Source organism: Protomyctophum parallelum, assembly GCF_964188405.1.
Source record: "Protomyctophum parallelum genome assembly, chromosome: 5".
NCBI lineage: Eukaryota > Metazoa > Chordata > Actinopteri > Myctophiformes > Myctophidae > Protomyctophum > Protomyctophum parallelum.
In genome coordinates, this window is record NC_139702.1 from 3,166,978 (window position 1) to 3,194,224 (window position 27,247).

Here is a 27,247-nt window from a genome sequence, read left to right on the forward strand (position 1 = left end):
CCAGCTAAATGATGGAGAGTTGGTAACAAACTTACCCTTAGATCTTTAACTCTTGAGGGTGTAAAATGAAACCAAATGGACCCGTAATATACCCGTAAGTCTATATAATTATATTATATAATTTTTATTTTGGTCAACGTTTGCATGTTATCTCTCCTATGGTACCAACATTAATAGGCAACATTAATAGCATGGAAAGGTGGACATATTATTCAGTTTTAGGTCTGAGAGCTTAAATCTCATGAAAATGGTGGTCATGAGATTTAATGGTGGCTCAAATGCAGAATAAATAATGGACCTTGATATGAAAAGGGTTGAAAACCACTGGTCTAAACAACTGTCAGGCCAGCGGTTTGGGCCTTCAATACAAGATGTACAACTTCTAAGAACTGCAAGCTGCTGCCCTCTGCTGGGCATTGTGGGAACGTATATTAACATAGAAATTGGAGCGAGTGAAGTAGTTTGGTGACTTTGGTCTATTTGGTTGCCCTGTTTGATTCTGGTTTTTGTTTTTTGTTTTACAGAAATATCTCCAGAGCAGGAAGACAACCTCTAGATGAACATTACATTATGTGAACCTGAATGTGTTGTTGTCACCTGTCAACGGTCTACTCGCTGTTGTTGGTAATCCTGTTGTTTATTGTGTTTATTTGTTTTATTGTGACATTGTCACTTTTTCTTTGGCGGTAGTTTGAGGGTGAAAAATGATCTACACTGCAGGGGTCTTCAACAGCTGGTCCTGGACCCCTAGTAGGTCCTCAGAGTTACTACAGGGGGTCTGCCAAATCTATCTGCGTGATAGGATATTTCTTTCTTTTATTTTTTACATTAACCCTATTCTGAGAAGACCTTTGGCCAAAAATGGAAGATATACAAGCTCACAGCGCCTCACAGCGCCTCACAGCGCCTCACAGCGCCTCGCAGCGCCTCGCAGCGCCTCGCAGGGCTGTGAGCAAAGAGGTTTTGTGTAGAGCTCTCCACGGGTCCAAATCCGAAATTACAACATTCCGAGAGACCCAGCCAGGCCGACATAAATGTGGACTATATAGAAATAATATAACGTATTGACTAATTACCATTTTATGATTAAAGCGCGCGCGAGAGAGAGAGACTGCGCACTGCAGTAGGCCTAGAGGGTGAGAGAGAGAAAAGTCGTCTCTTCTCGTCTCCTCAGCATGCATTTAAAATTAACCAAACAAAATAACAACAAATTAAGCAACCAAGAGTTGCTTAATCCTTCTTATATTAATTTGATTTGAGCTTTGCTAGTTTGCTTTCACCTCGTTGAGGCAAAACCACTGCGCTGCTGATCCTAAATCAGCATAATCATCACGTAACACAGCCGTTCGTGTCGCTGCAACACTAACCTGATCCTAGGTCAGCCTAAAATATTTATTGATCACACTTTACGGAACTTTTCCCCCCGTTTTTCTCCTCCGCAGCGATGCGGAGCATGAGCGCACATGCAGCGGACAGAGAGAAAGAGTAGCTATATCGCCTCAGTCAGACTGGCACACAATCACACACTGAATGAATATTTTATTAACAGGTTAATTTGATTAACTACGGGTCTTCTCGGATCCACTCGGATATTACACATAATGATTGACAGACCCGAGATCCGAGGGGGATACGTCCGATTCCGACCCGGCCCGAGTGATTACGTTACAACACGACTCCGACCCGAGCGGGTCTCGGGTCAACTCGGGTATTTTCGGAGTCAGGGGACCCGGTGAAGAGCTCTAGTTTGGTGTAGTGAGGAGAAAAGAGCAGACAAAGTACAGAGCCAAAGGTTAAGCTATCTATGAATATTTTAAATCCGTAACACAATTTTATACAAGATGTAGTGGGGGTCCCCTCCCCTCCCCTCCTGGCACAGGGAAAAGAATCCTGGGTAGATTGGTCTGGCACTTTGAATTTAATTTCAATCAATTCGAGCCCACTATTCAAAGTGAGACTTTTTTGCTGTGGTGTTGGAATTAGTTTGTAACCGCCCCTTGGAACTAAGTCTTGCACAACGAAGTCCCAGACAAATATCTACGTAGTGATTTAGTCAGGCCATGCCAGGCTAGTCCCTCCCTGCTTCATCTCACTCTCAGCTTTGGGGTCCTTGGTCATTGAAGACCCCTGTTCTACAGAATGTAGAGAAACTATAAATAAAGTTTGTTCTATTATGTTGTCATTGCTTTGTCAAGTCTTTAATATCCTCTATACTGGAGCATTTCTGTTTGCTGCAAGCCATTATGAACAGGGTTGAATTCCTAATAGACTGTAACTATAGTATCAAAAGCATATTCCACCTTTTGTTTTTTCTTTTAAGCATATTGGAAGAATATATTTTTTCTTTAGTGTTTTCAAACTAGAAAAGGTGCTCCTCTCCACCAGGTCAGGAACATTTGTTGCATTGTTTGGTATCGAGTGATCATAGAAGCAGTAGTTAATAGCCAATACACAATGTACAGTAGCATATAATACAATCGGACAGATCCATCTTAATCCTTGATCACATGACTATCATGTGCACCGATTTGCGTGATATTTTGACAAAAGTTGACCTGCTGGTGGTGCTATAAAAGGCACATTTGGAAAATGCAGGTCTGCACTGCAAACATATTTCTTGGTTGAATCTTTTCCCTCCTGTTTTGTTAACCCATTCTGACCGGGCACCCATTTTGGTGTTAGCATCATGTTATGCTTTAGCTATTTAAAAATAGCAGATCTACAAGCTCATATCGCGCCACCGAGTGGCGCGATACGAGCTTGTAGGTCTGCTATTTTTGAAAAATCGAAGAGCGACTGACATTTTTAGAATCTGATCTCAGGTCAGAATGGGTTCATCAGACCAGTGTGTGTCCGGCGGAAACCTCGTATGAATCTGATCTCAGGTCAGAATGGGTTAAGTGAATCATTGCTACGTGTAGTCATATGAGGCTACTAGAATGTTGTTCCTTCTGTATACACTTACTCTATATATATTCAGAAACTGCATCCTGTAATTTTCACTTCCTTGAGATATCTTTCGTTCCTGAGAACAAGCTGAGTAAAGTTGCTGCTTCTTCGCCTGTAGAGGAGCCTGCTTATGTGGTTCGGTTCGGCATCTGGTTAGGATGCCTCTCGACTCTTGAGCGTCTCGGGAAGTCCTTGATGCATGTCTCACTGGGAGGAGACCCTGGTCTCACTGGGAGGAGACCCTGGGGCAGGCCAAGGCGCAGTCGGAGGGATTACATTGACCTTGGAACACCACGGGATTCCCCAGGAGGAAGTTAGTAATGTTGCTCTAGAGAGGGAAGTCTGGAGCTCTCTGGTGGAGCTGTTGCCCCCGCGACCCGACTATGGATAAGCGGTTGAAGATGGATTGGATGGAGAACAAGCTGTGACAACTATTGGTATGTAACGAACACAGATAATAATCATGTGTTATTTGATTTCCGTAATACATAGAGCTAATAAGCCACTCTCTTATTAGAGTTGCGACTGCAACAAGAATTCTGTCAAGTTGTATGTTGTTGTGAAACCCAGGAGAATGAAACTGTTTTCACCATTAGGCCCAAAGACTGTTGTTAACCATGTCATCATAGCATAGTTATTTGCGTGAGTCAGACACTTTAAATACATATAATTAAAATAAATAAACTGTTGTGAGAATGTTGGGGGGGGGGGGGGGGGTCATGCTACAGTAGCTCGTATGCCCAAGATACTCTTGTCCCTTGTGGGTGCGTATACTGTAGATAATAAGGAAGGTTGGTTCCCAGTGTTGGTGGTTGTCAAACCACCACGGGGTGTCCCTGTGTCAGACAGACGGGGTGTCCCTGTGTCAGACAGACGGGGTGTCCCTGTGTCAGACAGACGGGGTGTCCCTATGTCAGACAGACGGGTGTCTCTGTGTCAGACAGACGGGTGTCCCTGTGTCAGGCAGACGGGGTGTCCCTATGTCAGACAGACGGGTGTCTCTGTGTCAGACAGACGGGTGTCCCTGTGTCAGACAGACGGGGTGTCCCTGTGTCAGACAGACGGGGTGTCCCTGTGTCAGACAGACGGGGTGTCCCTGTGTCAGGCAGACGGGGTGTCCCTGTGTCAGGCAGACGGGGTGTCCCTGTGTCAGGCAGACGGGGTGTCCCTGTGTCAGACAGACGGGGTGTCCCTGTGTCAGACAGACGGGGTGTCCCTGTGTCAGACAGACGGGTGTCCCTGTGTCAGACAGACGGGTGTCCCTGTGTCAGACAGACGGGGTGTCCCTGTGTCAGACAGACGGGTGTCCCTGTGTCAGACAGACGGGGTGTCCCTGTGTCAGGCAGACGGGTGTCCCTGTGTCAGACAGACGGGGTGTCCCTGTGTCAGACAGAAGGGGTGTCCCTGTGTCAGGCAGACGGGTGTCCCTGTGTCAGACTGGCTCACAGGAGAGTCTGTCTCTGCCGTGGGCCCGTGGCTGTTTGGTATTTTCCAAGACCAGTAATAGGCCTATTGCCACCAGGACCCCACAGTGATATTTATCAATGTGGCCCAGTTAAAAACCTGTATGCAGAAAGCGATGCTTGTCTGTCAGATAGCAGCAGGGACACAGCACTCTGTTAAAATGCTCCAGAAAATACATTTGCGGCAAGCCAATCTGAACCCTACCCCGCCATACTCCTCCACTACTTGTGCCAAGACCCAGTAAACACTAGCCCAGTAAACTGTAAGCACTGACCACCACTCCCTCTCCAAGCCCATGATGGACCAGCTTGGTCCATAAGTGTGGAGCTTTTGAGATATGTAGAGGGGATAATGGGGACAGCACATGACATCCCGGGCTTCCACCCCCCTCTTAACCTCTAGTCTACAGTCTACTCTACACCCACCCCAACCTCCCTGTACCCTCCTGAGAGCCAGTGAGCCACCACACCCCGCTATGCTCTCACAGTGGCCCCCTCACTGATCACACCATTCACCCCTCATGCTCCCCTACCCGCCCAATGTCCATTCTAGCCCTTCACATGGGGGTCCAAATGGATATTAATTTGTGGGTCCTTGACATCAAATTGTTTGAGAACCACTGGTCTACAACATTACAAAGCCTATAAGATCAAGTAGGCGGGTATAGCTAGCAACTGATGCAGGTGCATATACATGAATGAAATGAAATGAGCAACAAACCGGAGGCATATGCGATTTGTCATTCCCTAAGCCTTAGGGGAATGCAGAAGAGGAGAGACATTTCATCATTTAGAGAGGTTGAAGACCAGGCGTGCTGTGCCATTCTGGATCAGTTGAAGGTTTTTTTACCGACATGTCGGAAGTCAAACGGGTTCCCACCAAGCATGGGCACTGTTCAGTTCATCACTGGACACTTTCTCGCATATCCAGGAATTCATACATAGTTATAACAAATAATAGCCTACCTAACAGTTTTATAAACTGTGTGAATGGCTAGTTATTCTCATTTTGTGGATAAAACGGTACAGAAAATGTCCAACTTCTTTTTCCTTTTCTTTTTTTGCTGAATTATGTTTAATATTGTCATGATGTAAACAAGAAAGACAGGTCAAGTAGAATCCTTAGATCTGATAGGCTTGCTTGGTGGTGATGTCACATCTTGGCAAGTCAGCAGCTCCCCTCCTTGACAATCAAGATATCCATTCTGGTCGTCCTGGAGAACAAACAATGATGTGACAGTCAGTAAGTAGATAGGAGAGGCTTACTGTCTTATTATCAGCAAAGAAAATGAGAGTGTATCCATGTTACAATGACCCCTGGGAGATAGATTTCGGAGCTCCCAGTAGATCCCAGTAGCTCCCATAGATCAGCTCCCAGTACTTACTCCACAACTCCACAAAGATGTGCTACTCATGCGCTGTGGTGGCAGTGCCCAGGATTTAACCCATGACCAAAGGCAAATGGCTCTACCAACTGAGCTACCCGGACAGTACTCCTGGATACTTTAACCCATTCTGACCTGAGATCAGATTCATACAAGGTTTCCGCCGGACACACACTGGTCTGATGAACCCATTCTGACCTGAGATCAGATTCTAAAAATGGCAGTCGTTCTTCGATTTTTTTCAAAAATAGCAGACCTACAAGCTCGTATCGCGCCACTCGGTGGCGCGATATGAGCTTGTAGATCTGCTATTTTTAAATGGCTAAAGCATAACATGATGCTGACACCAAAATGGGTTCCCGTTCAGAATGGGTTAAAAGAATGTCTTTTTGATTACATAAAGTGTTTTTGAAGTACTCCAGTTCTTGAACTTTCACTTGTCGTTGAGTAATATTTGAATCTATACTTTGACTCAAGTATGGGAGATGAGTACTGGTCCGCCACTGGCTGTATCTCATTTGTAATCACCCCACATGTACCTTTTCCCTGGTGACTGTATCTCATTTGTAATCACCCCACATGTACCTTTTCCCTGGTGACTGTATGTCATTTGTAATCGCCCCACATGTACCTTTTCCCTGGTGACGCGAGGTCACCTTTTCCCCATCAGTCCTTGTTTAGTGTTGCATCATTTTAGTTTGTGATGTCTTCTCTGTTCACCTGACGGTAAATCATTTGTTTTGTCGTGTGTTTGGGTTCTCATCACCCCAGTATAGGTCACACCCGTCTATAATGACGCCCCCGAACTTTGGAAGCCAGGTCGAAAAAGTGGTTATCTCATCTCCCATGAGACTGATTCACGCACTAGTCCTGAGAACGGAGCAGCTGTGTACATAATTATCCCATTCTGACCGGGCACCCATTTTGGTGTCGGCATCATGTTATGCTTTAGCTATTGAAAAATAGCAGATCTACAAGCTCATATCGTGCCACAGAGTGGCGCGATACGAGCTTGTAGGTCTGCTATTTTTGAAAAATCTAAAAAAACGACTGACATTTTTTTAATCTGATCTCAGGTCAGAATGGGTTCATCAGACCAGTGTGTGTCCGGCGAAAACCTCGTATGAATCTGATCTCAGGTCAGAATGACATAATTATACTCACTGCCTGTGGACACACAGGGTACAGTCGTTGGCATAGGTGTTGCCATCGCTGCCACACACGGGAGCAAGATTGAGAGGACATGCCATGATCTCTTCATCCAGGTCAGGGCAAGATGGCTGCCAAGCACAACCATGTGGTATGACGGAAGGAAAATTACAACATTAATAATAATACTAGTCCATACCTGTGCGGTCTTAAGAACTTTTCACTACGGATTCTCAGGGTGACATAATTTTGAATTAATCCTGAGGTCAACTTGCAGTACATAATATGAAATGGGTGATCTTGTCTTTTAACCCATTTCAACCTGAGGCCGATTCTACAAATGTCTTCTAAAAAAAAAAAAAATCTGAAAAACTCATGTTTCTATGTCAGTGGTGCTCAACCTTTTCCATATCAAGGACCCCCAGATTTATCTGTATTTGGCCGCAGACCCCCATCTGAAAATATGTAGTTTCATGGACCCCCCAGAAGCAAAGGTATGAGTTTAAACGTTCATTGTGAACGAATATATTCAAAGATTTGCGCCACATTTTCACGATTTTTCAATAACTAAAGTATAACATAATGCTTACAACACCAAAAGGGGTTCCCGCACAAAATGGGTTAAGTTTAAGAGACTTAACGACATTAAAGGATTTATCACCTTTCTCACATCACCAGATTTGTCCTCTGCATCTGTGAAACAAGCACATTATGGATGAGGCCACTTATGGTTTCATTGTCAAATATGGTGAATCAATATTGATTACATGAGTCCGTACACAAGGCTAACATATTAAACAACCATATTAGAACTGTCATTAATACTTAATACGGTATGTATATTTTTGCATTGGCTAATAAAAAATAACAGATGTACAACCTCACAGTGCGTCACTTCATGTCACACTGCGAGCTTGTACATATTTTGACAAGAGTGAGAGTGAGAACTACTGGTTTAGAAGGCATTTGTATAATCGGCATTTAATGGGTTAAAGGTGCTGTACGGTTTATTGTTAAAGTAAAAGCTCTTCACTTAAATAGCAAGTAATCATGGAGTGTTTGTTCAGTAACAGCAGTAACAACCATGTTTTCATTTTCAGGTGGGTTACACATTTTATCCGATCAGGAGTCATTTATCTTCCAATTTGGTCTCCTATACTTAATCACTTCAAATTTCACTTGAGTGCCATAGAATTCCCTCCCCTTGACCTGAAGGTTGAGAGACCCCTGTTACTGAGCAATCACTATAGTCTTATCACAACGATTGCTATGAGAATATAGAGGCATTTAACACTTATTTAAATCATGTTAAAACATAAAGATAATGTTTTATCTGTTACCTGCAGCTGTGAGGATGAGCAGGAGACCCAACAAAAGCACTTTAGCAGTCATCGTGTTCCAAGTGTCTGTCCTCCTTACCACAGAAAGCAAGCTACAGTCTGCAGTATCTGTGGGAATGCAACAGCTGAGAGGTACACAGGCTGAGAGGTACACAGGCTCACATCTGCCTACAGTACAGTTGCCATGCACGCATCCACATACAAACACCATTGGTCTCACGCATGCGCACACCTTTACTTTTTTCATTTTTACTTTTGACAAACCCAACTGACCAATTTCAGTTGGTTTTGAATGTTGTTTCAGTGCCTTTTTTGCAAATACATTTTGTCACGCATGTTTGCACCAAAGAGCACCTTGTTGGGGATTTATACTCCAGCCAAACAGATGTGCTCCTTTGTCTTATTTTCTGATTAGAATGTGTTGCTCTCAATGCTTTGGAATGAAGGATGTGTTGTGGAATGGAGGCGGGAGGTGAATGGTCGTTTGGTTATCGTCTGTCAGAGAGCTCACTGTTTACAGTTCCAATACTGAGTAACTGGTAGTCGATTTTGTGTGTGTGTGTGTGTGTGTGTGTGTGTGTGTGTGTGTGTGTGTGTGTGTGTGTGTGTGTGTGTGTGTGTGTGTGTGTGTGTGTGTGTGTGTGTGTGTGTGTGTGTGTGTGTGTGTGTGTGTGTGTGTGTGTGTGTGTGTGTGTGTGTGTGTGTGTGTGTGTGTGATATTCAAGAAGTTAGGAGAGGGAGAGAAAGCTAATAAAGACAGAGGAAGTAATCAACAGATTACACCTGGGGTCAAGGGTCAGCTGTATGAGTCACATGTTTAGAAACAGGAAAAAGAGAACAGTTCCACACACAGTGCCATAGCATAACAGGCTGAAACACCACTGTCCTTGATGAGGACACATCAAAAAGGGTGAGTAACGACTGTGCCAAATTCTTATCCAAAACTGTGAGATAGCAAACTGTTATGTCTTTTACTATCGGCAGCAGTTTATGATTTCGCAAATCATTGTAAAGTTCATACGATCATGTTGTGAGGCTGTGAGCTCTAAGCTCTGAAGGGGGCAGGAGCCTTTGTAAACATACAAGAAGTGTAGTGGGAACGCATGAGGTGGGGAGATGTTCAGTTTCATTATAGACTATGGATTCAAGACATTCCACAGTCCACATGTAAATGACCTGCTGTATTACTGTTCTATGTACTGCACTTGGATGGATTTACGTATAAGCCTGTTGCTGACAGCTGGCCCGGAAATTACCCAACATAATATATAATATAATATAATATAATATAATATAAAGATAATCTTTTTTCTCCAAGCAACCATCAGGACAAACAAATAACATGATACATAAACAAATCACACAATCAACTGTAGTTAAATGGTAAACGGTGCCTTTATCCAAGGCGCTTTACATAGATTGTGCATTACATTCAGGTTGGCATCGGGAGCAGTGCCCAGGATTACACTTACACAAAATGGGTTACAAAAATCGTGGGATAAAAAAAAATATATATATATGGCTAGTTGGATACTTAGAGAAGCACTATTTGAGATATTATGAAATCATGCTGTGTGCTCCAATAGGATTCCATGGAAGCCACCTGTCACAATGGAATCTCCATGGACCTCTTCCTGCATCTGTCCATCATCCCAGCAGTAAGTCAAGTTCAAACCTTTAACCACTTAAACCATTCTGACCTGAGATCAGATTCATACGAGGTTTCCACTGGACACACACTGGTCTGATGAACCCATTCTGACCTGAGATCAGACTCTAGAAATGTCAGTCGCTCTTCGATCTTTCAAAAAATAGCAGACCTACAAGCTCGTATCGCGCCACTCGGTGGCGCGATATGAGCTTGTAGATCTGCTAAAGCATGACATGATGCCAACACCAAAATGGGTGCCCGGTCAGAATGGGTTAAACCATAATGGTTGAGTCCCTCAAGGCTCTGTACTAGTGTATTTTCTGTTTTTGTGGTGAAAGCTTTCACTGGAAATCGACAGTAGGCTACAAGCTGTGAGCTTGTCGATCTGCGATCTTCTGCAAAAGCCACAACAATGACGCTGGGATTTCTGTGGTTAAATCATACACTTCATTGACTATACTGCTCCAAACAAGTGGACTCCACTACCTCTCCTCAGCTATTAGTAAAGTCTATCTTTGTGTGTTTTGGTAACTTTTTGCAGAGCATTATTATTATGATGGCATGTACTTTGCTGTTGTCTTCCAGGTGGTGATCGTACTGGCGTTGTCGTTCCTGCAGACCCGTGCACGCCGGCTGCCTGTTGACCACAGGCTGCCGTTCCTGGAGGGGCGCTTTGGAGTCGTCGTGTGAGCATGAACATTCTCTCTCACAATACAATGCTGGGAAATGTTTTTATATGCTTTCAATCAAATCTACAGAACCTACTGTGTGACCAGTGGTTCTCCAACTTTTTAAATACAAGGACCCCCCAAATGAATCTATTTGGCCAAGGACCCCCATCGGAAAATAGTGTTCCAGATAAAACTAGAAAAAGTGCCCTTCTGGGCACAGGTCTCCACCAGGATAGGAATGTAAGACATTGCAGCTTGCCTTCATCTGGTGGTTGGATAAAAGGGCAACAAAGTAAATTATCCACAGATCCGTGCAGTTAGAGGTAAAAACACTTTTCGGCCAGTTATAGCGCCACCTTGAGGCTGAGTTGAAATTGTTCATGTGGCATTTCGTCCTCGGCCTAGTGGGAATGTGGGTGCACAATTTCACGGAAATCATGCGATGTGTTCATGATTTGCAGCATTTTGTTTGAAACTGAGCACTCCTGTGAACTTTGGAAGCCAATCTTAACCAATCAGGATGGAGTGTGAGAAATCTGAAAGACCGGTTTCGTTGAATGGCTCTAGAGAGACTGTGTACCAATTTGCGTGATGTTTGGACAAAATCTGTAGGTGTACTGTGCAAAAACTTGTTTTGCACAAAGCGGCCTCCTGGTGGCGCTATAACAGGCCGTTCTGGAAAGTTGGCAGAGGTTCATCGTTGGCATCCAGGGAGTGTGTGTGCAAAAAAAAAAATTGGCATCGACCGGGTTAACGGTGGCCGAGATTAGCTGCTCACGGACACACACACACACACACGGACACACACGGACGGACAGACGGAGTGCAAAACATACTCTCCCCCCATGCCTTCGGCCTGGTGGAGACAATAAAAGCAGACCTACAAGCAAAACATCTGCTATTTTCAAATAGCCATCAGCCAGGGTATATAGGTTTAAAGTGGTTAAACTGCTTTTGATGCTATATTAACGTTAATCTTACTGGAAAGATTCCGAGCCCCATTTTGAGAACCATTGACCTACACCACTGTAAGTTTGTGTGCTTGTGTTGTGTTACAGACATGTGCTGTGTTGTGTTACAGACATGTGCTGTGTTGTGTATTTCAGGCCTCTGGACACCATCGGCAGCCTCAGTAACCGCTGGTCTTATGGCTTTGCGTTCGGTGCCGTGTCCTCCAGTGTCCTGCTGCTGTTCTCTGAGCGCTACATCCCCTTCCATGTCCCGCCCTGGGCTAGAGGTACAGTACCCTTCCATGTACAGTACCCTTCCATGTACAGTACCCTTCCATGTACAGTACCCTTCCATGTACAGTACCCTTCCATGTCCCGCCCTGGGCTAGAGGTACTTCCAAAAACTGGGTCGGGACCCATTTGTGGGTTACGGGACAGATTTGTATGGATCCCTTTATTTTTTGTTTCCTACATTTTGTCTTTAATGATTATTATTTCAAAAATATTTTCAAAAGAAAATTCCAAAAAAGCAAATATTTTCATGAATTAAAAACAAAAGTCAATGATTTTTCCCCCCCAGTAATTGTATGAAGAAATGAACGAAAAATCTAAGAAATTCCATAAATTCGAAAACAAATGTTTAATAAGTAGTGGAAATAGCCGATCTACAAGCTCACAAGATCCACATCACAGGCTTTGCTGGTTGTTCCTCAGACATAAAGCGAATAACCAAAGGCGATGGAGCCTTTGCAGGTTTTGCCCCTAGGCTATTAACCCTAACCCTAACCCTAACCCTAACCCTATGGAATGAGCTTCCACTCCACCTAAGGACTGTGGATTCTGTGGACATTTTCAAAGGACTGTTGAAAACTCACCTTTTTAAACAGGCCTTTCCATAGCCGGCCTGGTTAAATGTTGATTGCTTTATTTTTACTCTACTTTTTCTATTTTGTCTTACTTTATTAGTGACTTGTTTTATTGACTATTGACTTGTTTTAATTTTATTGTTGTTAAAGCACTTTGTGACTGTAATTGTCTGTGAAAGTTGCTCTATAAATAAACTTTACTTACTTACTTACAAGGTGGCGCAAAGCGTGTCGCTAGCCTTGTAGTAGTTTTTAGAAGGCATGTTTAGAATCGTTTAGAGTCTTTTTGGCTTAACTCACTCAAGGCTCATACATAGTCTGGATTTTCGGTGTTTAGGTGACCACTGAACTACAACATGATCACCACCGGAGCGGTGGTCACCTCGCCACCGAAAATCCAGACTATGTATGATATGAGCCTTCAGTGCCACAGGACGCCTTTGGACGCCTCCCCCTGATGTCCTAGAGTGCCAAGGACGCCTAATCTTTTTATTATTCTTTATTTTGAAAATTCCTCTAATATTGTGTGTGTGCAGGTGATGACATGACATGCACAGTAGAATTTCATTTTATTTATAATGGGCTTCGGTGTCCACCAGGTGGCACTGAATGAGTTTTAATGATGATGTTATGTTTTGCATGTAGCTATAGTGTACCTGGTTGGAGCGTTGGAGATCGGCTTGGTTTACTTCCCTTTCTTTGCCTGTCTGTCCACTCCATTCAGAGGGGTTGGAGCCGTGCTGGGGATACTCTACACTCTGCCCTGGTAATCATGTTTATCCCATTCTGACCTGAGATCAGATTCTATAAATGTCTTCTATACATCCTGACAGTTTTCTGAATAAGCTATGTTTCTATGTCAGTCGTTCTTTGATTTTTCAAAAATAGCAGACCTACAAGCTCGTAGCGCGCCACTCGGTGGCGCGCTACGAGCTTGTAGGTCTGCTGTTTTTCAATAGCTAAAGCATAACGTGATGCTGACACCAAAATGGGTGCCAGTTCAGAATGGGTTATTTGAGCTACTTTCAGTTGTGGAAAGCATACTAAGTAGGACTATATGTACTCATACCACTCAAACACTGTACTCAAACAAGTACAATTGGTATGGTATGGTTTACTTTACCTGAGTATTTCCCATTATCTACTGCACTTCATCGCAGAGGCAGATATTGTAATTTGTGGTCCACTACAATCATTTGAAAACTTTAAGATACTAGTTATTCTTTTTTTATGGGGATAAGGGAATAGATAGATTGATCATGCAATCAGGTACTATGATTATACTAGGAAAAATATTTTTTTCTACAGATAGGCCTATAGTGTTACAATGATGTTTTATGTGATGTGGTGCACACAAGCCGCACCCACAGCTGTTGTATGATCACTGTCATTTCGATTGGGCCTTTTGACTCAAAGGCTTTCAGCTTTCAGCAAGAAACCAAAAATACACAAGGAACTTGAAGGAAGACACATTTCAGCATTATATTCACACCTGGGGGTCTATTGGAGTAATGTTAACTCCATAGACATAATACAAAACACCTGGGGGTCTATTGGAGTAATGTTAACTCCATAGACACAATACAAAACACCTGGGAGTCTATTGGAGTAATGTTAACTCCATAGACACAATACAAAACACCTGGGGGTCTATTGGAGTAATGTTAACTCCATAGACATAATACCAAACACCTGGGAGTCTATTAGAGTAATGTTAACTCCATAGACATAATACCAAACACCTGGGAGTCTATTAGAGTAATGTTAACTCCATAGACATAATACCAAACACCTGGGGGTCTATTGGAGTAATGTTAACTCCATAGACATAATACAAAACACCTGGGGGTCTATTGGAGTAATGTTAACTCCTTAGACACAATACAAAACACCTGGGGGTCTATTGGAGTAATGTTAACTCCATAGACACAATACAAAACACCTGGGAGTCTATTGGAGTAATGTTAACTCCATAGACATAATACAAAACACCTGGGGGTCTATTAGAGTAATGTTAACTCCATAGACACAATACAAAACACCTGGGGGTCTATTGGAGTAATGTTAACTCCATAGACACAATACAAAACACCTGGGGGTCTATTGGAGTAATGTTAACTCCATAGACATAATACAAAACACCTGGGGGTCTATTGGAGTAATGTTAACTCCATAGACACAATACAAAACACCTGGGGGTCTATTAGAGTAATGTTAACTCCATAGACACAATACAAAACACCTGGGGGTCTATTGGAGTAATGTTAACTCCATAGACACAATACAAAACACCTGGGGGTCTATTGGAGTAATGTTAACTCCATAGACATAATACAAAACACCTGGGGGTCTATTGGAGTAATGTTAACTCCATAGACACAATACAAAACACCTGGGAGTCTATTGGAGTAATGTTAACTCCATAGACACAATACAAAACACCTGGGGGTCTATTGGAGTAATGTTAACTCCATAGACATAATACCAAACACCTGGGAGTCTATTAGAGTAATGTTAACTCCATAGACATAATACCAAACACCTGGGAGTCTATTAGAGTAATGTTAACTCCATAGACATAATACCAAACACCTGGGGGTCTATTGGAGTAATGTTAACTCCATAGACATAATACAAAACACCTGGGGGTCTATTGGAGTAATGTTAACTCCTTAGACACAATACAAAACACCTGGGGGTCTATTGGAGTAATGTTAACTCCATAGACACAATACAAAACACCTGGGAGTCTATTGGAGTAATGTTAACTCCATAGACATAATACAAAACACCTGGGGGTCTATTAGAGTAATGTTAACTCCATAGACACAATACAAAACACCTGGGGGTCTATTGGAGTAATGTTAACTCCATAGACACAATACAAAACACCTGGGAGTCTATTGGAGTAATGTTAACTCCATAGACATAATACAAAACACCTGGGAGTCTATTGGAGTAATGTTAACTCCTTAGACACAATACAAAACACCTGGGAGTCTATTGGAGTAATGTTAACTCCATAGACATAATACAAAACACCTGGGGGTCTATTGGAGTAATGTTAACTCCATAGACACAATACCAAACACCTGGGGGTCTATTGGAGTAATGTTAACTCCATAGACACAATACAAAACACCTGGGGGTCTATTGGAGTAATGTTAACTCCTTAGACACAATACAAAACACCTGGGGGTCTATTGGAGTAATGTTAACTCCATAGACACAATACAAAACACCTGGGAGTCTATTGGAGTAATGTTAACTCCATAGACATAATACCAAACACCTGGGAGTCTATTAGAGTAATGTTAACTCCTTAGACACAATACAAAACACCTGGGGGTCTATTGGAGTAATGTTAACTCCATAGACACAATACAAAACACCTGGGGGTCTATTAGAGTAATGTTAACTCCATAGACATAATACCAAACACCTGGGGGTCTATTAGAGTAATGTTAACTCCATAGACACAATACAAAACACCTGGGAGTCTATTAGAGTAATGTTAACTCCATAGACACAATACAAAACACCTGGGGGTCTATTGGAGTAATGTTAACTCCATAGACACAATACCAAACACCTGGGGGTCTATTGGAGTAATGTTAACTCCATAGACACAATACAAAACACCTGGGAGTCTATTAGAGTAATGTTAACTCCATAGACACAATACAAAACACCTGGGAGTCTATTAGAGTAATGTTAACTCCATAGACACAATACAAAACACCTGGGGGTCTATTGGAGTAATGTTAACCCCATAGACATAATACAAAACACCTGGGAGTCTATTAGAGTAATGTTAACTCCATAGACATAATGCAAAACACCTGGGGGTCTATTGGAGTAATGTTAACTCCATAGACACAATACAAAACACCTGGGGGTCTATTAGAGTAATGTTAACTCCATAGACACAATACAAAACACCTGGGGGTCTATTAGAGTAATGTTAACTCCATAGACACAATACAAAACACCTGGGGGTCTATTGGAGTAATGTTAACTCCATAGACATAATACAAAACACCTGGGGGTCTATTAGAGTAATGTTAACTCCATAGACACAATACAAAACACCTGGGGGTCTATTAGAGTAATGTTAACTCCATAGACACAATACAAAACACCTGGGGGTCTATTAGAGTAGTCCATAGACACATACAGTACTTACATACAGAAAAAGTACAAAAATCCATCTCCACTCCATCTTTAACGATTTGTATTACACAACTTGCATTTTGTAATTGCGAACGCAGTGAGCCACTTACTATGACAGCAAGGGCTGAATGTCTGTGTGTGTGTCTGTCCCGCTGTTACACCACCCGCCCGCCACCAGAGGGCGCAGCTGTAGCACACACACACACACACACACACAGGGCGCAGCTGTAGCACACACACACACACACACACACACACACACACACAACCACACACACACGAGCTGCGTTCGCTTCCCGCGTTTGCGCGTCTTACTTGTGTATGCTGACTGTATGTATTGTACCTGTGTGGTCATGTCTGATTGCAGGACCATTGTGACTCTGTGGGACATGTTCTCCTGCCCTGCTGGTAAGGTAGGTGAGTACTGATTTTGTTCTGGTCCGATCAACACGAATAAAATGCTTTTCTCCAGGGAGTGTAGATATTGGAAATGAATGACATACCATTACATGAGGGCCAGGAGCTGGAGGAATTAAGCAGTCACAACAGCTCTGAGCCAAGTTTGACTCAGGCCAGGTGTGACTGCTTAACCCATTTAGGCTAAAAAAGAATCTTCTAAATCCTCCAGTTTTCTGAAATAAATATTTTCACAATAAAATAAAAAAATAACAGACCTACAAGCTCGTAGTGGCGCTATGAGCTTGTAGATCTGCTATTTTTCAACAGCTAAATTATAACATGTATAAAACACCAAAAGGGGTTCCCGCACAGTCATCCTCCATCTCACAATCATATATTCACTGATGTAAACTATTATTAATATAATACATTGTTTGTCTATTCACTGTCTCAGAGGAGGGCTGTAGAGTGTAGTAGAGGGTTCTCGAAACCTACCAGTGACATCATCGGTAGACATGTTTGGTTAAACCAACACAAGAAACATGTTGTTTTCTGTGTGTAAATAATAATAATAATAATAATAATAGGAGCTGGGTAAATACCAGAAGATCATTTCCCAGTGGCCGTCCATCGTGTCGCTCATCTTCCTCCTGGGACGATATGTCTACATGCTGTTCAAAGCTGTACGCGTGCACCTGCAACTGCAGCAAGAGGTTAGAGTGTATGAGAATGTGTGTGTGTGTGTGTGTGTGTGTGTGTGTGTGTGTGTGCAAGTCAAAGCTACTGATTTAAAAGGCATTTGTAGAATATATATGATGATTTCCTGTTTTTCATAGAAGTGTATATTTGTATGTCTCTAAATGTTCTGATGAATTGAAAATGGTGGACCCTGCACAAGTATAATGCTTAATCATGGATTGCCCATAAAGTAACAGTTTTTGTATTGACTTGTGCTTTTGTTTTAAATGTACCCATTCTAGATACTGTGACATTTTAAATCAATCAATCAGATTTGATGTCTACTTTATCATAGTCGTGCATGAAACTGTACTTGTATCGGAACACGACGCATGAGCTTGTCAGCTACAAAGACGCAGGTATTTTTGGCCAAGCGATTTGGTGTAGAGTGAAAAGCCTGGGGGGACAAGTATAGACCCTTGATTATTCATTGGGAGATGTTGTCTATGCTGCAGGAGTCAGAGGAACTGATGCAACAACACCAGCTACAGCATACCAAAAGACTGCTGCGGAGAATACCTGCAGACAGGTATACCAGCAAAACAAACACACGCACACACACACACACGCACGCACGTATGTGCGCACACCACTGTGCAACTTAAGCATAAATCAGGCATAACGGTACCAACCCTGTGTCTACAGTGGTCAGCCAGTGAGCTGGTTTCAGAGGAGGGTGTATGAGTGGGATCCATACTTCAAGTTCCCCAACAGAATCATCGGTACTGCTATAATATCCCTCATAGGGCTGTATACGGTAAGGAGATTTTGTTCAGTGTGTGTGTGTGTGTGTGTGTGTATGTTAAGGCTGTACCCTAGACCTTATATTAGGACTCGAACTTCGGCAGAAATTTTCGAGTGAACATTCGGACCATTTGTTTCTAATTAATTAAAAAAATAAACGTCTCGATCAGAGCGTCTGAGTTTCTGTAGCAGTTTTCGGAAGGGTGGGGGAGCAGTCGCTTTGGGGGGGTTCCCGACGGCTGCGCGTCGCTTCCTCCTCTGACAGAGGGGAAGCGAGTAAGCGACGCCGTCAGAAGCCCCCTCGCTCAGGAAGGCCCCCTCACTCTCTGACACACAACGTGTTTTGTTGCGACAATAACATACAGCCTACCGGTATGTAAGAGGAATATAAACACAAGACCGTGGCGCTAAACTTCATATTTACCCTGCTCTAATGCAACAAAAGTGTGTTCTTCCACACTCACAAGAAGTGGGCACAGGGAAAAAGCAGATCTTCCGTGACCGTTTTGCTTAACAATGCTAAGAGAGAGAGAGAGAGACGCGTCAGTCTCCAATCACCAAATGAACGTGCACAGCAGAACAATAAGGGGAGATTTCTTTTAAAAATCGTAACTTCTGACAGGAATGCACTAGAAACTTTTTTACATGTTCATATCGCATTCTCGCCGAGATATATTTTCAAGTTAATAAAAAATAAAAAATAATTATTATTATTATTATTTTTTTTAAATAAAAATTATATTAAAAAAACGAATGGTTCAAGCCCATTAATTAAGATTCGAGTGCCAACCCTAACGAGCGAACATTCGAACCTTGAATGTTTGGGGACAGCCTTAGTGTATGTACATGTATTGTGTGTGTGAACTTTTAACAGAAACACACACTTGCACACAGAAGTTCACATGGCTGTGTAGATTATAACAGAACTTTATGATCCTCTTACAGGAAGACAAATGAAACATAGTCTATCTGTCTGTCAGTTTGTGGACGAATTCTCCTCTCTGTCTCTGTCTCTGTCTCTGTCTCTGTCTCTGTCTGTCTCTCTCTCTCTCTCTCTCTCTCTCTCTCTCTCTCTCTCTCAGATGACATTAGCAGACTACAGTCTCAGTGACCTGGCTTTTGACAGGTTGGACATGTGGAAGGACACTCTTCAACATCTGGCTGCTTCCTGTAACCAGAGTCAGGCTCTGGAAGCCATGATTCCACAGCTAGAGGAGTTCACCTATGTGGCTAGGAGTGAGTTGGTGTGTGCGTACGTGTGTGCGTGCGTTCTTGCTTATTGGCTGAAGTGAAAGAAGTCTTTCTGACTTGTCTTCAAAGTTGTATGATTCATAACCATATAATCGAATCACTAGAATTAAATCGACCCGAGCGCAAACACTGATGTGTAGTGTAATCCCAACCATAACCATGAATTAGCAATTAGTAAAGTGAAGTCAAATAATTTTTGTTTGTTTGTTTGTTTGTTTGTTGTTTGGTTCAGAGTCTTGGCTTGCTACCACCATCTTTGCCAGTCTGACCTCTGGAGTGTACATCTTCCATGTGTTGGCATGTTACAGGTATGAAAAGCCATGAAACTTGATTCTGGACAAGAAACATAATTTGTATATTAGATCTCAAACTCAGTACCTGACATATATATTGTAGTTTGGTGGTGTCAAGATCAAGAAGAAAAATTATCACAAATTGTAACTTGTTGAACTAGTTATCATATAGGAATTAGACTGATTGCATTTTGAAAGATTATTTTATTATTTTCACTTTCCCAAATTAAAGCTACAGGTCTTATTTGAGTAAATTCAACGTTATTTTAAGCAATCATTCTGTACTATATGTAATTACAATATAAAATAGTACTGTAGTGATTGGAGGTAGTGTTCCATTGAGACATAAGTGTTGAGTGTTGAATATGACACCTACTGGTTGTCAATGGAATTATCGGAAGGAGACTGAACACCAAATGGGATTAATGTGCCGGTAATGAACTCGGTCAGGAGAGACAGACAATAGACATAAAACTGTAGCTTTAAGATGACAAAAGATTTTAAATTTACATTTAATTTTGGCAGCCACGTCGCTCATCTATCTCTGGGTCACCCCTTTGTATTTGAATAATATTACACAAAGGTTCTGTATGTACATGGTTCATTATGGATGCCAATAGAGGGTTTGCATGTGGCATCATCATCATTCAAGATTCAAGATTCAAGATTCAATTCAAGATTCAATAATTTATTTGCCATGTCAACAAGTTGATAGGAATTTGTCTTGGTTCATACTCAACATATACAGACAACCATAGATACACACAAACAAGAAGGACAATACAATACAAAAACCAGCAGCATAGGCAATTACATTCAGTTTTTTTTTTCTTTTTTTTTAAGTGCTATATGCATATATCTATGAGTTCAGATGTCTAATGGCTACGGGGTATAAGTGCTATCCCTGAAGCGACATGTTGAGCTCTGGATACTTCTATATCTCCTGCCTGATGGGAGGAGATTGAAGAGGTGATGTGTAGGATGGGAGTTGTCTGCAATGATTTTATTAGCCTTCCTAATTATTCTGGTGGAATAGAGTGAGGAAAGTGTAGGGAGGCTACATCCAATGGTTTTTGATGCGTTTTTGATGACGTACTACTCTTTCCAGCTTTGATTTGTCTTGAGAGGTTGTGTGACCAAACCAGACCAGCATGGAGAAGGTGAGAACACTTTCAATAGTGGCCCTGTAGAAGTGAGTCATGGCTGCTTGGCTGACTTTAAACTTCTTAAGCTGCCGCAAGAAATAGAGACGCTGGTGTGATTTACCTATTATGAGACTGGTGTTAAGATCCCATGATAAGGATTCATGAATGGTGGTCCCGAGGAACCGGAAGGAGGAAACTCTTTCTAGCTCTTCCCCATTGATGAAAAGGGGGGGAGGGGACTCGATATCTATTTCCTAAAGTCTCTTTGGTTTTAGAGATGTTTAGAATCAAGTTGCAACTCTCACACCATCTCACCAGCTCCTCTACTGCTCTGCGGTAGTCGGTTTCAACCTCGTTGGTAATAAGACCTACTAAGGATGTGTCATCAGCAAACTTATACATCATAACTGTACTAGAGTGAGATTGACAGAAATGAGTATATAATGAGTACAGAAGTGGAGAAAGGACGCACCCCTGGGGGCCCCAGTGTTTAGGAGCCTCGACAGCGAGACGAGATCACCTATTTTGACCACCTGTTTCCTGTCACATAGAAAATTAAAGATCCATTTACATAGATGTGTACTGACGCCTAGCTCCTGTAGGGTTGAAATCAGCTTCCCAGGCACTATTGTATTAAATGCGGAGCTGAAGTCAACAAAAAGTACACGAGCATACATAGGTGGATCTGGATTCTATGTGTTGGGTAATAGTGTGCAGACAGAGGGACACTGCATCATCTACACTCCTATTTGCTCTGTAGGCAAATTGGTGGGGATCTAGTGCTATGCTGGACAGGTGTTTACATACCAGTCGCTCAAAGACTTTCATAATGACAGATGTTAGGGCAACAGGCCTATAGTCATTAAGACAGGTGATATTATTTTTCTTTGGGACAGGAATGATAACCGCAGATTTAAAGCAAACAGGCACAGTACATTGTTCAAGTGACCAGTTGAAAATGGAAGTGCCCGGAAGTTATGCGGGAACAACTTATAACGACTTTCGGGCCTTGACAGTCATTCCAAACAGAAAAGTCCTATCTGATTGTATTAAACGATGTTAAATGATATTAAACTCACTTTGCCACTGACTTTGTGCATGTGCAATTGTGCATACCCTCTATAAAGAGTCTTTCCAATTGACCTATTGATATGAAATACCTGTTAGCCATGAATCCATTATTAAATACTGTTTTCAATGTACTACGGTCATAGGAAACACCTTAAGAGACTGTGGGCTGGACAGAAAGGCTTTCTTCCTGAGAAGTTCCATAACCCTAGCTCTGCTGTCAGCGTAGTGAGTAACACACGAACGCACGCACACGCAACTACACACTTTCAAAACACAAAAACACAACGTAAATGTGTTTGTTAATGCTCTTTGCAGGCTGCGATTGCAAGATACTCGGGATGGCAGATAGCTTTCACACTGTGGGGTAAGAACCTTTCTTTTGCGATGCAGATAAAAACACAATATGATACAAGAGCAGCCTGACTTTCCGTAAACTCAAATACTATGCTAGTACAAATATATGATAGCGCTGTTGATTTAGTGAGACAAGAATATGACAGATAATGTGCTTCATTATTGTTTTCTGATGTGATTCCAGGCTATCTGATAGTTCATTTTGTCCAGTTTCTGTTTGCCCTGCTCTTTGTCTACGTGCTGGTTTTACCAATACAGCATGGCAGAGTGGCATCCATGCTCACTAACCTCGGAATCATAATGTAAGACTACCTACTTTACCTACCGTAAATGTATGCATGTATTTACGCATACATTGTCTCTCTGACAACTGTGGTCTTCGGGATTTGTCTGCATTTGTTGCTGTCCTAACATCCAGTGTTGCACACTGTACTGATATTGTTTTTCACTGATACTGTATTATAATATAGCATACATTTATCATTACTATTAGTATATTGTTGCTACCTGATGGGTACCGCCTGGGAAACAGAAAGATTCCCGGCCATATCTCCTTTTTTCCGTATCGAACTGCCCTGTGTTTCTAACTGCCGTAGTGCTGCCTTTGGCGACTGAATTTATTTGTGGGATCAATAAAAGCCTATCCTCTATCGATATATTGATCAATCAATTAATAGTCTATTGAATGATTGATTGATCAATAGTCTGTCTCTCATTCTGTCTGTCTATTGCACAGACATACAGACAGACAGACAGACAGACACCTGACCTGTGTGATATACCTAAAGATACTGACTTGTCTGTACTGCTTGTTGTTGTCTAACCATAGGTGTGGTGATAGATACTGACTGACCTGTCTGTACTGCTTGTGTCTGTCTAACCATAGGTGTGGTGATAGATACTGACCTGTCTGTACTGCTTGTGTCAGTCTAACCATAGGTGTGGTGATAGATACTGACCGCTGTACTGCTTGTGTCAGTCTAACCATAGGTGTGGTGATAGATACTGACATGTCTGTACTGCTTGTGTCAGTCTAACCATAGGTGTGGTGATAGATACTGACCTGTCTGTACTGCTTGTGTCAGTCTAACCATAGGTGTGGTGATAGATACTGACCTGTCTGTACTGCTTGTGTCAGTCTAACCATAGGTGTGGTGATAGATACTGACCTGTCTGTACTGCTTGTGTCTGTCTAACCCAGGGGGGCAGTCAGCCAGATATTTCGTGAAGCCTCATTTGAAATCGGTAGTTCATATAATGGCCTGTTGTGGCGCTGGACTGGACCCAAAAAGCCCCATAGCTCCATAGAGGCCCATGTATTTTGGCCCAACTTCACCTAGACTGTATTACCTTAATAAACATGGTCATGAATACTTTCTTCTTCCAGTCACTAGTTTAAAGTCTCATTTCTAATGTCATAATATTCTTTTTGGAAAATTATGGTCCCATTAATTAAAAGAATTACCATAAAGAAAAAAAAACATCGCGTATGTTCTGAGGGGCGTGGCTACCGTTACAGTCTATGATCGGGATTCCCCTCCCACTCGAGTCAAAATAAAAACCAACGGAGAAGAAGGGGGGAAGTCCCGCCTCGTTGTCTGGGCAGCCAATGGCCAGCTGGTCCAAAACGGAGCCAGCCAATGGCCAGCTGGTACCAAACGGATCTAGAAAGATGGCGACTTACAGTGCAGGAATAACAGGCTTCATTTTACGTCCATGTTAGACCCGGCGAACGCTTTGTCCATATTTTTTACAGTCTATGGTCTAACCATAGGTGTGGTGATAGATACTGACCTGTCTGTACTGCTTGTGTCAGTCTAACCATAGGTGTGGTGGTAGATACTGACCTGTCTGTACTGCTTGTGTCAGTCTAACCATAGGTGTGGTGATAGATACTGACCTGTCTGTACTGCTTGTGTCAGTCTAACCATAGGTGTGGTGGTAGATACTGACCTGTCTGTACTGCTTGTGTCAGTCTAACCATAGGTGTGGTGATAGATACTGACCTGTCTGTACTGCTTGTGTCAGTCTAACCATAGGTGTGGTGATAGATACTGACCTGTCTGTACTGCTTGTGTCAGTCTAACCATAGGTGTGGTGATAGATACTGACCTGTCTGTACTGCTTGTGTCAGTCTAACCATAGGTGTGGTGATAGATACTGACTTGTCTGTACTGCTTGTTGTTGTCTAACCATAGGTGTGGTGATAGATACTGACCTGTCTGTACTGCTTGTGTCAGTCTAACCATAGGTGTGGTGATAGATACTGACCTGTCTGTACTGCTTGTGTCAGTCTAACCATAGGTGTGGTGATAGATACTGACCTGTCTGTACTGCTTGTGTCAGTCTAACCATAGGTGTGGTGGTAGATACTGACCTGTCTGTACTGCTTGTGTCAGTCTAACCATAGGTGTGGTGATAGATACTGACCTGTCTGTACTGCTTGTGTCAGTCTAACCATAGGTGTGGTGATAGCGGTGGTGATTCTGCAGGTCGTTCTGGTGCAGATCTTCTTTCTCCAGGACAGGATTTCTCCCACTGACAAACACAAACCTCTAGCTCTCAACAACAGGTAGGCAACAGTAATGAAAGTGTACACACAGGCAGTGTTGTTTTCGTTGACTAAAACTAAGACGAAACATTTTCATCAATCTTTTTCCACTGACGGAAGGTAAATGGAAACTAAATAAAAACTAAGCTATGATGACTAAAACTAAGACTAAATATACTGACAATTTTGTCAACAAATTAAAACTAGACTAAAATGTCAGGGACTAGTGGACATCAAGTATAAGTCATTTTACAATTAGTTGCATGCTGAAAATAGCCAATCTACAAGCTCGCGTCGCGTCACGTCATCACGGCATCAAGACCTGCCGAAATACATTTTGTTCGACTAAATCAACTAGATTTAAAACTAGACTAACACTAAAACATTCCAGGTGAAAACTATGCAAGGGATTATGACTAAAACTAAAATCTAAATTTGCTGCCAAAAACAACACTGCACACAGGACAATGGGTAAAACCTAGGGTGCGTTCTGTTATAGGCACACTGAGCACACTGCCAATACGAACTAATAGGCACTCCAGCCTCCCGGTGTGCATTTCCGAACGCACCCGTAGCATACATTTGGGTTTATTGGTGTAGTTTAATTGACAAATTAATTTCCCAGGCTGCATAAACATCTAAGCAGAAACTATGTGATGCTTCAAGGGTTAGTTCTCCCAAACATGGCTTGTTTTCTATCCTTGAACTCGTGGAGATGTTTTTTTTTTTTTTTTGATGAGCGGGTCAATAGGAGACTCGCGGGAGACGTCTCCTACTCTACTGTAGACTCTTTAAATAAGTAGTAGTAGACTTGTTGAGTCTCCTACCCGAGACTCCACCACTCACTGGATTAGGAATGCGACAAACACCCAAAAAAGAGCTCCATGAATTCTAGGATTGTGTGTAATGAGAGAAAATAAGTGATTTTTGGGGTAAACTACTCCTCCTCCTACCATTCCATTGAGACAAGCTCTGAAGACATAGAACGCATTAAGACTAAGGTGTTAACACCCAGTTCATAATGGCACGAGGTCTCTGTGAAGTTGCTCTTTTAACGCACCTTTTGTGCCCCACTCATGCAGGAAGGCATTCCACTGCTTCAACTACTTTTTCTTCTTCTACAATGTGGTGATGGGGCTGAGCAACTGCATCCTGAGACTGCTGTCCAGCGTGGTGGTGGGAACATGGCTGGTCTCCCGTATCGACCGAACCATCATGCAGAGAGGGTACGAGACCATGGACCCTGGTACGTTCACCACCAATGAAAAAGGTTGAAAACCATTGATATACAGTCAATAAACATTATGGGTCAATTCCAGGATACAATATGGATTGATATTTATCTTTTTCCGGTATGTGTATCTAGCATCCAAGTTTCAACAATACACATATTGATAAGATCTTTGTCCACTCCAGTGTGTGTAACTACAGAACACAGATTGATAAACTCTTTGTCCACTCCAGTGTGTGTAACTATCTCCCTCATATTCCAGGCTACAGTACATGGATTGGGATGATATTCGCTGATCACTACCACAACAATCCAGTGATGGTGTGTTTCTGTCAGCTTCTCGTCTCCAACACTCTGGAGAGACGTACGGCCTCTGCTTACTCCACATTCAACAACAGACCAACCGGTCAGTTGTGTGCGTGTGTGTGTGTGTGTGTGTGTGTGTGTGTGGGTGCGTGACCCACATGTTAGGGCCAGGCTCGCCTCAGTAAGTCTGTATACTATACATTTAAATAAAGGTTCATAATCATGTCTCATGTTATGTCCAATAATTCCCATTCTGTCCCTCGTACAACCTTGGTGTCTCTCTGAAGCAACCTTGTTTCTTTCTTACTTCTTTCTTCATCTCTTCTCCTTCCAGAGTCTTCTGCACACAGTAGAGGAAGGAGACGCTGGCTGCTCCTCTACACCTTGATGAGGAACCCTCGTCTGATCCTCCTCAGAAAGCACTATCCATCATCACCACAGTCAGACAGCCACCATCCTGACCAGGACACAGTGGTTCGGACATGGGTCATGGCCTCACGGATGCAGAACGGCCAGCCAGAGTCACCGCCACCACCGGAGATCATAATCACGCCATGTGAAGAATAA

The 27,247-nt window shown here is 42.5% G+C and overlaps 2 protein-coding genes across 2 annotated transcripts in view; both read left to right on the plus strand.

Annotated features, from left to right (window-relative positions):
* LOC310859198 (uncharacterized protein) overlaps window positions 1-2,182 on the plus strand; it is a 70,122-nt gene extending 67,940 nt beyond the window's left edge. The window contains exon 28 of the mRNA XM_083765599.1: window positions 525-2,182. Coding sequence (XP_083621725.1) covers window positions 525-560 — 36 coding nt within the window. The 3' untranslated portion in view covers window positions 561-2,182. The remainder of the gene's footprint in view (window positions 1-524) is intronic.
* stra6l (STRA6-like) lies at window positions 1,602-27,247 on the plus strand (the record flags this gene model as incomplete). Its single annotated transcript, XM_083765600.1, has 20 exons — window positions 1,602-1,708; window positions 3,913-4,169; window positions 8,293-8,459; window positions 9,873-9,944; window positions 10,523-10,623; window positions 11,715-11,845; window positions 13,070-13,190; window positions 16,965-17,010; window positions 17,584-17,709; window positions 18,190-18,263; window positions 18,380-18,491; window positions 19,561-19,714; window positions 19,962-20,037; window positions 22,382-22,463; window positions 22,554-22,602; window positions 22,777-22,894; window positions 25,045-25,164; window positions 26,226-26,389; window positions 26,637-26,780; window positions 27,015-27,247. 20 exons carry the CDS (start codon window positions 1,602-1,604, stop codon window positions 27,245-27,247), a joined length of 2,454 nt encoding a protein of 817 aa, XP_083621726.1.